This window comes from Ophidiomyces ophidiicola (assembly GCF_022830035.1).
Source record: "Ophidiomyces ophidiicola strain CBS 122913 chromosome Unknown scaffold_20, whole genome shotgun sequence".
Taxonomy (NCBI): Eukaryota; Fungi; Ascomycota; class Eurotiomycetes; order Onygenales; family Onygenaceae; genus Ophidiomyces; species Ophidiomyces ophidiicola.
The window spans coordinates 207770-220602 of record NW_026054660.1 but is presented as its reverse complement, the minus strand read 5'-3'; the positions used below and the strand labels follow the sequence as shown (position 1 = coordinate 220602).

The 12833-nt window shown below is 51.8% G+C and overlaps 6 protein-coding genes across 6 annotated transcripts; 4 read left to right on the top strand and 2 right to left on the bottom strand.

Moving 5' to 3' along the window:
• Positions 1-33: 33 nt before the first annotated feature.
• LOZ57_004704 (uncharacterized protein) lies at positions 34-766 on the top strand (the record flags this gene model as incomplete). The annotated part of the gene is made up of 3 exons (XM_049253745.1): positions 34-347; positions 415-436; positions 491-766. 3 exons carry the CDS (start codon positions 34-36, stop codon positions 764-766), a joined length of 612 nt encoding a protein of 203 aa, XP_049107309.1.
• Positions 767-980: 214 nt separating this feature from the next.
• SUR1 (zinc-finger protein) lies at positions 981-2703 on the bottom strand (the record flags this gene model as incomplete). The annotated part of the gene is made up of 6 exons (XM_049253744.1): positions 981-1081; positions 1143-1205; positions 1275-1302; positions 1355-1431; positions 1484-1624; positions 1704-2703. The coding sequence occupies 6 exons, from the start codon at positions 2701-2703 to the stop codon at positions 981-983; spliced, it is 1410 nt and encodes a 469-aa protein (XP_049107308.1).
• Positions 2704-3850: 1147 nt separating this feature from the next.
• LOZ57_004702 (uncharacterized protein) lies at positions 3851-4702 on the top strand (the record flags this gene model as incomplete). Its single annotated transcript, XM_049253743.1, has 2 exons — positions 3851-3958; positions 4106-4702. The coding sequence occupies 2 exons, from the start codon at positions 3851-3853 to the stop codon at positions 4700-4702; spliced, it is 705 nt and encodes a 234-aa protein (XP_049107307.1).
• A 515-nt stretch (positions 4703-5217) lies between these two features.
• On the top strand, positions 5218-5681 carry LOZ57_004701 (uncharacterized protein; the record flags this gene model as incomplete). Its single annotated transcript, XM_049253742.1, has 2 exons — positions 5218-5439; positions 5517-5681. 2 exons carry the CDS (start codon positions 5218-5220, stop codon positions 5679-5681), a joined length of 387 nt encoding a protein of 128 aa, XP_049107306.1.
• Positions 5682-6071: 390 nt separating this feature from the next.
• PRP5 (pre-mRNA processing RNA-helicase) lies at positions 6072-9981 on the bottom strand (the record flags this gene model as incomplete). Its single annotated transcript, XM_049253741.1, has 5 exons — positions 6072-6346; positions 6422-8860; positions 8924-9314; positions 9370-9786; positions 9844-9981. 5 exons carry the CDS (start codon positions 9979-9981, stop codon positions 6072-6074), a joined length of 3660 nt encoding a protein of 1219 aa, XP_049107305.1.
• Positions 9982-10713: 732 nt separating this feature from the next.
• Positions 10714-11786, top strand: LOZ57_004699 (uncharacterized protein; the record flags this gene model as incomplete). The annotated part of the gene is made up of 3 exons (XM_049253740.1): positions 10714-11265; positions 11313-11615; positions 11673-11786. 3 exons carry the CDS (start codon positions 10714-10716, stop codon positions 11784-11786), a joined length of 969 nt encoding a protein of 322 aa, XP_049107304.1.
• Between the last annotated feature and the right edge of the window lie 1047 nt (positions 11787-12833).

The following is a 12833-nucleotide window of genomic DNA, read 5'->3' as shown; positions in this document are numbered from 1 at the left end:
ACCCCCATAATAACCGTAGAACTTCTGTTCAGAATGTATCCTACCAGCATTTTTGCGCAGTCTACTAGGAGCGGGCAACATGCTCGTTGGGCCTGCCTCTCAAATGGCGCAGCTGCGTCATGCCTCTTCAGACCCCGCCTACGACAGCAACGAGGCATCGTCGCGCCATTTGCACGCATGAATACGTCCATTATCAGCAGCTACTCTAGCATACGCAGTCTGAGACGATATCGTCATTTTCTGGATACTCCAAGCCTACCGGCAGATCACATTCATGTAAGAAGCTACTCTATCAACGAGCCCAACCAGCCCACTGCGGACGAGTACATTGTGGAACTACAGGATTTGTAAGTTCTATCAAATCAGACCCCCCCTACAAACTAGTTGAACTCTTCAGACTGAGCCCGGGCATAGATACGAGATCGCCAAAGACGAGGTACCTTTTCTCTTGGATTCCCTCCCATGTGCTGCCGAACTGACATTCGATTAGTTGGAAATCGCCGCAGAATCTACAGACGGTGCGACGATATATGCAGCCTCTGATCGGGCATCGCTGCGTGAGGCTTTCGATGATCTAGACCGTGCGTATGCACAATATACAGGTGCGGAGTCTGTGTCACCTGCCCAAGGAGGCGAATCTACAGCATCTCTCTCCAGCCACATACCTTCAGAGGTTAAAGAGGAGATTAAACGTCGGGTTGGGCAGCGAATACGGGAACTCAAAAACGCCGTAGAGGCTCTTGAGGAGAAATCACGAGCAGAATAAACCCATTTTCTTTTGAATATCAGATGGCGATATCTTTATTGCGGAGTACATATGCATGTAACATGACTGCTTGAATATCGTATCATTTCTCATATATCTGTGTTATTTACTGTTGCTGGCTTATTTTCATTGTATACAGTCATCGCTACATTATCTGAATATATTTTTGGTTGGGTTTGTGGTTAAGAATGCAATTAGCCTTCATTTAAAGATATTAAACTTGTGGGATAGACGTGTCTCGAAGAGGCGACGTTAACCGGACAGGCAATATATTCGTGTGTTTGTGGGTTCCTTTAAGATGTCGTTTTAACTGGTCTAGATGCAGCGGAGTTGTCATTAACCAGCCATCCCTTCCATGTTTTCACAGGTGACTTACCTGGCCTTGTAAAACTCTTTGAACACCCGGGGTACGGGCATTTATGTTTCCTCTCACCATGAGCTGCGCAAAGTATATTAGTCAACATTGTTGTCAAACGGGTGCACGGAACAGATGCCAGTATTGACATACTTAATTTATGGCTGGACATATTCGAAGACTAAAAATATTAGTATGGATGGGAATTAACGTATTCAAGGACCGATACATACATCTCCAGTTTCAAAGGTACAGCCCGGGTGCGTGCATTTGAACGGCTTTTCGCCCGTATGAGTGCGCATGTGCGTTTCTGTCAAGAATTAGAACCGAATAGGCACCAGTATTGTCTAGATTTAACCCACTCAGCTCGCTACTATCTGTAAATTTCTTCCCGCATTCTTTACACTTATAAGGTTTATCTCCACGATGGCTTCGCTCGTGTCGCTCCAGCGTGGCTTGTCTAGCAAACGGTTTACCGCATATAGAGCATTGAAAACTTTTATCTAGATCGGCATTATTAGTATCCACGCACAAGGCCGACGGGCTCCGCAGCGGCAGGGGATGTGGGAGGTAAGAGCGTACAATTACTGTGCGTTAAGAAATGACCCTGGAGCTTGGACTTCTGGGAAAAGGGCTCATCCGGCCGGGAACATCCGTCCCAGCAGCAATAATAGCCTTGTCCTTGACACCCCTGTCGTGGATCAGCATGGACCGACGTCAGGTGCTTCTGCAGGCTGCCCGCATCGGGAAATATTGCTCCGCAGATTGCATTGTCAGAGCTATGAGCGATCCATCGACAGATATGCAGTTCCTCTGTGCCTAAGAAGTCTGGTGAATCAAAGGGGCCGACGCTGTTTAGGTCCCGACATGATGAAGTAGGAACCGGACTTGATTGGAGACTTAAACTGGGAGTAGTCCGTGTCGATTCTGTGACAGTGGGAGTGGCATCTAGTCGTCGTCGCGAAAATTGTGATCCTAGTGTGTGAAGGGAGGAGTATCTGTGATGGTAATGATGATGTGGTGTTCGAGAAGAGTGTAGTGATGCATAAGGCGCGGAGGTCTCAGAGCAGTTTCCAAGAGTCGAAGGTGGATTTGCTGATCGGTGTGGGTATGCGCAGTTTCCGAGAGTGTGGCAAAAGTCGGTCATATTGCTCACACAGATAGCGTCGAGATTGTGATTTATACATTGCGGAGGAGGCATATGAGGTTGAGAGTTGAAAGAGTTCTGATTAGCATAAAAGTTGTGGCCCAAGTCTTTGAGGGATAACGATATGTCGGAGGGGATGGCAGTTCCTGGAGAGTGCATATGCGAAGAAAGGGCGCTCTCTAAGCCGTCGTCATGAAAGCCGCAGTTATTGGAGCGGTCGGGCACCAAGCTCAGGCAGTCCCAGCTCAGGGGCCCGCTCTGGGAGAGAAAGGCGTCGTGGTCGTAGTGAGAGCCGATGCAGTCTTTGTCGAAGCAGGCGGTTCCTTCGGTTTGGCAGTTGGAATTGTCGCAAAAGGCCTCAGAGCAGATGGTGGACTTGTCGCAGTCGACGAAACCGTCGCAGACGTCGGCACAGCCGCGAGCACAGTCGTCCATATCGCAGCAGTCGGGGCCGTCGCAGGAGGACAGATGGTTGCCCAAATCCGAGTTGTTCCAGCAGGCTATATCAAAGCATTCTGATGGCGAGAGCAGATCGCTCTCCGCCATATGATAGTTTTCCCAGTGGCATTCTAGACAGAATGGATCCGCGTCGGGCCTGGGCGACATGGATCCAAGAGGAGATCGGAGGGCCGGACAGCCTCAGCTGCTCGACCACGGACAAACGGGAGGGTTTCGTGGGATGGGCGTTGGGGCCGGGCGAGGGAGGCTGCTCGCGATATCAGGCCGGTCAGTCGGCGATGGCAGCAGATTCGGGAGCAGCCAACGGGAGACTGACAGCAGGCGGGCGGACGGCGACGGCCACAGGGACACGGAGCGGGCGTCTGACGTACGTTCGAAGGATCTGACAGGACGACACAGAGCGAGGGGCTGGGTTGCGCAAAAGCAAAACGGGCGCCGAGTTTGGCTCGCGATCGCGCGGGAAACAGCGCTGGGGACCTTGCGGGCGGCGGAGCGGCGGCGGCTGACTCAGCGCCTTAACGCGCGGCCCTTGGCGGCACGTGCGCGGCTGAGCCCTCAGGCGCCGGCGCGCTTGGCGGCCGGTAGCGCTATACCGTGCGCGGCGGGGACGGCCTCGTCAGCCCGTGTACCGCGCGTGTACGGCGGCGCCGGGCAGCAACCGTCACCGGCAGCCGTGGCCGGTCACGAGCCGCGACAAACATATTACCCTATGCGGCGACATCGCGACATGCGCATCCTCGCGCTGGCATCACCGACGCACCGCCTGGCCCTCGCCCGCCGCAGCCTCTCCCAATGCCGTCCAGCGCACGCGAGCCTGCCGCCGCCACCGCTGGGCCCTTCCCTGCCGCCACACGTCCTGCGTACCAATCACCGCCCGCCAGCCGACCGCTGCAAATGAAACATTTTCCTTGATCCGCATCAGGAACACTTAGCTTTGCCGGCCCTGTCACAGCCCTGCACCATCCCATCAAAAGGTGCGGGATGCGTCCGCCCCCCCCCAGCCGTTCCTTTGGCGTCACACCATATTCTCCGGCTGCTGTTCTGTCTCCCATCCTGCGGGCATAGCACGCCCTCTCCTGGATCCTGCCCCCTATTCCCAAACTCGAACTAGTCCGGCCGCCGAATGGACCTGCTGCCGAACCCTCTCCAGACTCCCGCCTCGAACAGGCAGGTCTTCACCGCATGGGTCGTTGGCCAACCCGGCGTCGGCAAGCGAGGCCTGATTGTGCGGGTGAGTTGCCCGTCAACCTTCCCTCCCCCCCTTTTCCCCATAAAAAGCATACTTTCTTTTGGCCCGACACGAGCTCTCCGCATGCCCCTCTCGCCTAAAAAGCTAGAAAATAGTTACTTAATGCCGCTCTTGTCTTGTTCTATTTAGCACACGGCTAGGGTTTTCGTGGAATATGACGTCTTCTGGGACGGCTCCGGGCGGAGAGACCACCACACCGGGGAAGCTTCTTTTGTCCTCGAGCTGGTCGCATCTGAGTGCATCTCCGACGCTACCACAGGCCGCCGTCCAGAGGGCCTCATCCTGCTGTACTCTGTGGCCCATCGCGCCGGGTTTGACGCCCTGAAACGCCTGCACGCAGACGTGCAGACCGAGCTGCCGCACGCGCAGGGGCTGCCTGTGCTGGTTGTTGCAACCATGACTGATCTTCCCCACAACGCCTGGCAGGTCCGGGTGGAGGAAGGCGAGGCTTTCGCGGAAAGTATCCAGGCGCCGTTTCGACAGTGTTCAGCCCTAACTGGTGCCGGGGTGGACGAGCTCATGGACGAGCTCTTTCAGGACATGGCAGCCGCCCGATCCGATGCGGAGAAGGATGACATTATTGCTACGACCCCGCCGAAGCAAGCTATGATAATGCAACACTCGGATCCGGCGGTCTTCCTGAAGATCCACAAGGAGCATCTGACTTTATTTGGAAAGGTCCGGGCCTCTCTCAACCGTGTTTTTCGATACAAATTGTCAGGGTAGGAAACAAGCTTCACGGAAGCTGTTGGGACTGCTTTTTTCTCTCCTCACCATAGTCTTAATTTCTCTAAATAGTAATACTACGCCCATACGTAGCAAGCCGCAATCCACATTGCTGGGAGCTAAGTAACTATCCTCTGTATCTGTCAGCATGCCCAATCTAGAATTTTCAGCCCTCTGTCTGGCCCCCGACCAACGTACGTAAGCCACCCGGGAGGTGGCTGTCGGGCATCCACACCTCCACAGCCACTTGCAGGCGCAACATCTTCTAAGTTCTCTGGCTGGGATCAAACCAGATAATTCCCTGGGCCGCAGACTAGGAAACGTACGACTGGCGCGCTGAGTCTTTGATCATCACACTCACGCAGCTGTCTGAGTCACTACTGCTGGGGACCCGAGTCGAGGCGGCGTGGTGCAGGCGGATTCGCGCAGGAGGAAGTTCTCCACCGCGCCCTTCATCTTCACCTACTTTTTCTTTTTATAGCCCTTTTTGTTTTAACTATCTACTATTCGGAACGATGGGGAGTCTCTGTTCCAAGTCTTCCAACTCCGATGACCACTTCGCGCAGCCAGGCCGCCCACTCGGGAACTCCGGCGCCCAACCCACTGCCGCCCGTATCCCCGTTCCCAAGAACACGACGACTCCGGCGTCGCAAGGCGGAAGAGTTTTGGGTAACAACAGCGATCAGCCGGGCGGTAGTAATGTGGAGGCGCGCAGTGCTGCTGCGCGTGCAGCAGAGGTGAGTTGCTTCCTGGAGTTGAACCAATCATCCACCCATCTAACTACTCCGTGCTAACATGTGTTACCTGGCTATAGGAACGAGCTGCAAAGCAAAACGCGGCCTCGACTAAAGGCAAATTGGGTTCGCAGCTTGCTGCGCAGAAGGCAAAGACGCAGGGAAAGACGCTGAACGATATCAGCCAGGCGGAGCGCGCCAGCAGGGCTACCGATGCTGCCGAGACGTCCAGGAGATGGGAATAAATGACGTGCTTTGTCTAGTTATCTTGTTTTGTGTGCCAAATACAGCGATGTTGGTCTAGAGGACTGATGAAATGACCTGTGAGGGCGAACCCCACTGCCCATATACTGATATTGTCTAACCTTGTAACAGCTTGCAATTGGTTATTGGTATAGTTACAGTTTTGATATTTGTTTGTGAGCGTTCTTAGGCCATGCACTTGTGATTTTGGACGGATAGTCTAGGCGCCGTAATCTGCTTTAGGCATCTGGAAACGACAAACCCCGGGAATCCCGGAAATGAGATCTCAACTATCATATTTACAAGAGAGGAAGCAAAGACAAGACATCACAACGCCAAAATGCGAACCGCCGCATACGATCTTGCATCGAGAACGCCAATATCTAATTTCCTTATAGAACATTGTATCTGCCGCTTGCTGGAGCTCTGGCTTCGCTGTCCACCGCCGCAATAGTGCCCTCTTTCAATAAGCGCATAAGCTCGCGCATGGCATTAGTTACAACAACTTCAGTGTCACCTTCGACCAAAATATATAGTTTAGGATTCTCATTGGGGCCCGGTTCTTTGCCAGTGGCATAGTAACTGCCCTTGGTTGTGATGGATGTGCCTGTTGCTTCAAGGATTTTTGCGACATTGGTGCGATTGGTGACGGCCCATCTTGCTTTTTCTATAGAAACGTTAGTAAATATTCCTAGAGAGTAAATGAAACCAGGGAGCAGGGATCGAAGAAAATGAAACTTACGGGGGAAGTCATTAATTTCGAGAGTGGCATGGAAGGCGCCGGCATCAGGGCCTTTGTTGTCAATGGGAACGCCAGACCTCATGACTCCAGCCTTGTTGAGGCGAGCATGGATATCGGCAACCGCTGACCCCACTTTATCAAGAGGATTGTTGCCTGTGGCAGTTGCAGCAGGCCGCTCGGTTTTGTGCACGGTAATCTTCCCGTCGAGATCAATGCCCTTGGGAACACCAGGAGTAGCAGTTGATGTAGCGGCTGCAGGAGTCGTAGAGGATTGTACGGCAGAAGCAGCTTTGGAGAAGAGATCCTCTCCCTTGTCTTTCTCCTTCTTATCCTTTTCCTCCTCTTCCTCACCCTCGTCGCCGGTCTTGAATGTTTTCCTTTCACGATTTCGTGCTGCATCCCGTTCTTGGTCCAGCCTCTCTAAGCCTTTGCCACCAAACCCAGATGCACTGGCCTTCTCTTTCCCGGACTTAACCTTTTCAAGGAAGGAATCAACCATTTTTTGCACGGCATCAGGGATAACCTGCCCACTTTGCTTCAGTGCCTTAGCAATGTCTACGGAATATCGCTCCTGGTCTTCTGTCAAGAACGTAACAGCAGTTCCCGTGTTCCCTGCCCGGCCCGTGCGGCCAGCTCGGTGGACATAGTCTTCAAGGTGATTGGGTGCGTCATAATTAATGACCAATTTCAGCTGCTTGACATCCAGTCCTCGCGCTGCTACCGAGGTGGCAATTAAGACAGGGAATATTCCAGCTTTGAAATCATCGATGGTAGAGTCGCGGTCAACTTGATCCTTTCCTCCGTGGATTGACATGCAGGGGTATCCTTTACGCATTAGATCCCGAAGCAGACCATCAGCGGCTTCTTGCCTATCCACAAATATCAAAGAACGCGCATCTTCGTTCGCGTCATCTGAGTATAGATTACCAAGGAGTTCGAGAAGCCGGACAAACTTCGTGTTTTCAGCTCGAACTTCCACGATTTGCGTAATTTCAGGTGCCACGACACTCCTGCCACCAACGATGATCTCCACGGGCTTCGTCAACGTTTTTCGCGCGAGTGCTTCCATGTTGCGGGGAAACGTTGCGGAAAATAGAACGGATTGCCTTGTAGGGCGGATATTGCCGCTAATCTTCATCACTTGTGGTTCGAATCCCATGTCAAACATTCGGTCAGCTTCATCCAACACTACGTATGTTACACGTCGCAGGTTAGTGACTCTCCCGGAGTTAGCCGCTAAAAGGTCAATCATCCTGCCCGGTGTGCAGACAATAATCTCCGCTCCACGCTTTAACTCCGCAATTTGATCCTTGATAGGGGCGCCTCCGTATGCACACACGGCACGAAGGTTCAAGGCTTTCAGAAATGGTTTGCATTCTTTATGAATTTGAGTTGCGAGTTCCCTAGTAGGAGTCATAATTAGCCCCATTGGGCCCTCCATACTATCAAGGGGTCTTTGATCCATAATGTGACGGAACATGGGCAATAAGAACGCAATAGTCTTTCCGGACCCAGTTTTTGCAACACCGATCACATCCCGCCCGGACATGATGGCTGGAATGGCTTGTGACTGAATCGAGGTCGGCTGCTCATATCCAAGCTTGCGAATGACATCCAAAGTTTGGACTCCTAATCCGCATTGCGACCATTTCTGCACTGGTTTGGGAACATCGACGCCCCGGACTTTGATACCATCGAGCTCTGCCCTCAAGGCAACGACCTCTTCCTCGTTGAGTCCGGCCAAATCTACGGGCTCTGAGTAGAAATTCTTCCGGAACGGCTCATAATTCATTTTTTCATGGTTGACAGCCGGTAACTCCTTTTTTTTCCTAGTCTTATTCGCAATTGCGAGAAAATCGTCGGCTTCAAGATCTATCGCCTTTAGGTTGACATCATCGCCATCCCCAAAAAGGGGCTCAGGCTCATGCTTCAATTTTGAAGTATTCAATCGGGAGGGTCTTTTCTTAACCGTTTCTTTTAAACCAGACATGAACGCATCAAGCGGATCGATGTCTCCCTCATCCACGTCCATTGCTTCAGGGATAGCATCGTCTGCGGGGACTTCTGGGCCTGTATCGGCACCTGCATTGTCTGTTTGCTCCTCGGATTTTGGAGGTACGTCTAAAGATTCGTTTTGAAGTCGTTCCTCGCGTTTTTCCGCTGCGGCTCTCGCAGCAGCAGCGTTTTCCTCTTCTGTTCCGCCGTCTTGCATATCAACATCGTCTTCGTCATCTCCTTCATCAATACCGTTATCATCTCCGTTAACAGTGTCAATGTTATCTTCAAGGGAATGATCTGGAAGCTTCATGAGTTTTTTACGACCGGAATCTTCATCCCCGAAATCGATCGCACGTTTCGACGCTTTCTCCGGTTCGGCGGCGGACTTGGTACCAAAACCAAACCCGCTGACATTACCTCGCGCCTTTAATGGAGCGGCTTCTAAGCAAAAGGGTTAAAACATCTATTACCAATACATGTAAAATTAGAACTAGGGACACATACCAGTGTGTGTATCCTTGACAGCTGTGAGTGCAACTTCACTTGGTGAGGTCGACGTAGAGCCATTGGGTGCGGTGACATCCTTTCCGAGTAACGAAACGGGTTCTGATGGATTCGGGGTCTTACTTGTAGATGGTTTTGAATTGATTGTTTTCGAGGGTGTATGTGCAGACGTCTGAGGTGTCAGAGGTGCTTCTGATACAATTGTCTGCCTCAATCCAGATCTTTTATCAATTTCGTCAAGAATACTGCGCGCACCGCCGGCGGCGGCGAGCTCCTTTTGTTTTCGCTCCTTTTCAGCGGCTTGTTTCTGTTTCCAAGCCTCCAGCTTTGCCAATCTTTCTGCTTTCTTCTCCTCGTCGGTCTGGGCTGGTGGGGTTGACGGCTTGGAGGTCTGAGAAAATTATTAGCGGAATCCATTCCCGTCATTGAGTGAGAGAAAACTGTACCTCCCGAGGCTTGGTAGCTGACGCCTTGTTGGCTGTGCGATCTCTACTTGCGTCTCGCCTAGACGCGAATCTCGAATCGGCGGAATCGTCTCTTCGTCTCCGCCCGCGGTCGCGAGACTGGTCATGTCGCCTGTCGCGACTCCGGTGGCGATAATCTCTGCCATCGTGGCGATCCCGTGAGTGATATCTAGGTCGTGACCGATCCCTCCGGCTTGGACGATATGAAGTATCATCACGTACATCATCCCTGTAGTCTTCTCGTCTCTCCATTGAGCGATCTAGCTTTCTGTAACTATCCCGGCCGCGATCACGGCCGGAACCACGATCACGCTCTCGACTCCTATCTCGATCGCGGTCTCGATCTCGGTCTCGATCTCGGTCTCGATGTCTGTCATAGTCTCTATCACGGTATTGTCTCTGCAGAAAGATAAGCATGTTAGTATAATCTCCAATGCCAGCAGCCTGCCGACTTACCGTAGGACTTCGAGACCTCCTGTTAACCTTGCCATCATCGCGACGGCTCTTATCGTAGTAGTCACCGTTCCTGCGACTTCGTTTCGACGACGAGTGAGTACTGCCTACTGGCGATGGTGAGCGAGTCTCTCTGGCCATTTCCGTAGGCCAAATCCTAACTTTTTTGTCTAGGGAATGGCTTTTGGGCGCAAATCACCAAAGCGACTGCCTTCGGTACAGTCTAGAATCAACCCATAAACTGACTCGAAAGCATGAAATAACCCGCAGAAATGAAGTAAGGTAGAGATGTAGCAAACTGCTTTGCTGCATTGACGACTTCACGCCTGGTTGCAACGCTTCAAGCGAATGACTTTGAACCCAAAGAGGCAATGCCAGATAAACTCAAATTGGATGACTAAGACGCCAAGAATACGCCATCTCAATGCAGCTTGAGCAGAACATGCACTGTATGAAAGCGACGCTGCTCGTAGACAGTGTGGGGTATTAGTAGTTCTGCCAGTGAGCAGTCGGATGCAGAGACTACACTTTCCTGCCAGCTCACCCTGAATGTAGTTAACTATGTGCATGGCTACTCCGCGCACTTGGATTCATCCACTATGCCGTCCACGTGACCCGCAGTCGCGCCTCGCTGCCCAGATCAACCAAAACAAACCAACCTCCTGTTCCGGCTGTGCTGGGATGCGTTTTGCTTTTGGTTCAAATCGAAATACCTCGTCGTGTGGGCACACTTGAGTTCTACGAATTCCCGGGATTGCCTGATATCATAAACCTTTGTCCTATGCACTCGCGGCAGTTGGAGCATCCCACAGATCAGGTATAAGCCACTGGAATTGTGGACTGTATAACGGGCTAATTGGCAGCGAAGAAGATATGGCTTACATTCTTGCGCGCCGCGCAACAACCATCTTTCGCCGGTTGACTCCCCGTGACACCCAACGACTTGCGTACCTTTCTCTGCGTACGTCTACAGGTACTCAATCAACATCATTGACCGGCAATGCGGGTATCGTGACCCTTCCCCTTCGTTTGAGAAATTCCTATGCTACTGCTGCCGCTCGACCCAAGGCCCACACAGGCCGTGCAGCTGCATCGAAAAAGCCCAGACCCCAGGGAACTGCGGCTAAAAAACCGACCAAAAAAACGACAAAGAAAACGGTATCAAAGTCGAAACCCAAGCCAAAAAGCAAAGCGAAGTCCAAGGCCACAAAGAAGCCGAAGAGAAAGGCATTGACGGATAAACAGAAGGAAACTTTGAAGAAGAAGAAGGAGAGGCAGGAAATCAAGGAGCTGAAGATTGCAGCTTTATCGCCGCCCAAGGCTCTGCCCCACAGCCCGTTCGGACTTATGCTTCAACAGATGCAACAAGGAGGCATTTCGGAAAAAACTGCGGCATATAAAAACTTGTCCGCCTCGGAGCTTGAGGTGTGTTTTATCTCACGCTACAATTAAGCGTAACTAACCGAATATAGCGCCTCCGGGCCGTCGCAAAAGACAACGTCGAGGCTAATAGAGAGGCTTTTGCGCAATGGGTGAAGAGTCATACAGCGCTACAAATCAAAGAAGCGAACACCGCACGACGAAGGCTCCGCAAACTTACTAAGCGCTCGGTTCGAGAGATCTCGGATTCAAGACAGGTCAAACGCCCAAAGACCTCATATATCATCTTCGCCCAAGAGAAGCTTCAAAGCGGCGAGTTTGACCACTTGGAATTGACGAAGAAAATGGTTCATATTGGCCAAGCCTGGCGAAACCTGTCGAGCGCTGAGCAAGAGGTGAGAATATTACTCCCAACTCCACAATAGTTCTCATTGCTAACCCAAACATCTCAGAAATATGTCAACCTAGCCAAGGAGGCGACTAGAGAGTACACGAAAGAGTATCAGTCGGTGTACGGCCAGCAGCCACCAAAGCGGCAATCGAAGAAAGCCGCAGCTACTTTGTGATTTAGTCGTTGATTCAATGGATTCCACTTGCTGAGATTCCACAACCCCAACCACTCAGAGGTTCCATGGAAGGGGTTTCTGTTTCTTATTTACTCTTTGACTTCCGAGTTTTTCGGCGCGATATGGCCTTGTATGAGTAATCTGGTGTGGTGGAAGATATCTCTTTTACGCAGCTAGTCACTACCTTACTATGTGCTTTAGCACTGGATCCTTGTTAGCTACAACCGGCCCAGGCAGTACCTCTTTCGTTATGTCAGTAGGTTTATGTATGCAGAGTATTCTTGGAATTCCATCCTTTTTTTTATTTTTTATTATGATTGAATGGTTGGCAGTGCAATGTATTGTTTATTCGCCACAGGCTGAAATGTATTCATCCAGCAAATAATAGGTGTGTGAAGGTGGTTGCCTAGCCACGGACAATCGACACCTCGCAGCTCTAGGATGGAGCACTATTTGCCATTTGGACAGCAATCTGCTCGGCCCGGGGTCTTATTACGAAGTCATTGGGCGTCAACACAGACGACGACGACCCTGCGTCTGGTGCTTGAGTCTCAAGTGTCGAATTGTGGGTTCATCCATTGGCATGCGGAACGAGCGGTGAGAGAACAACCCGGGATGCTGGCCCAGCTTTGCTTCCACCATGTCGCAAATTCAGTCGCATTGGTGATAACAACGCATTACCGCCTCCCTTCCTGCCAGCCGGTGAAGGCAAAAAAGCAGCGGACAGGCTTGGATGATAGGTGTCTGTTTTGCGTGCGCGGATCTGTTTCTGCCTCGCGTTGCTGCGATGCCACTGCGACCAGGCATACCTGCATGTTTCTGGCTGGGCGCTCAGGTGTCAACATTGAGCGTGCTGTCATTGGCACGGCGAGGAGAGTTTATTTTGAGTGTCTGCTTCCACGGAAGAGTGTGGTGGAGCCGGCAAGAGTTTGGCTGCTGGAGAGTTTGGAATGACCCGACGCAGCTAGGCCAGGTGACGGCGGGAGGCGTCCCAGCAGCAGCGGTGCCCTGTAGTGTATTAAATAATAGGCTCTGTGCTCTGTAGAT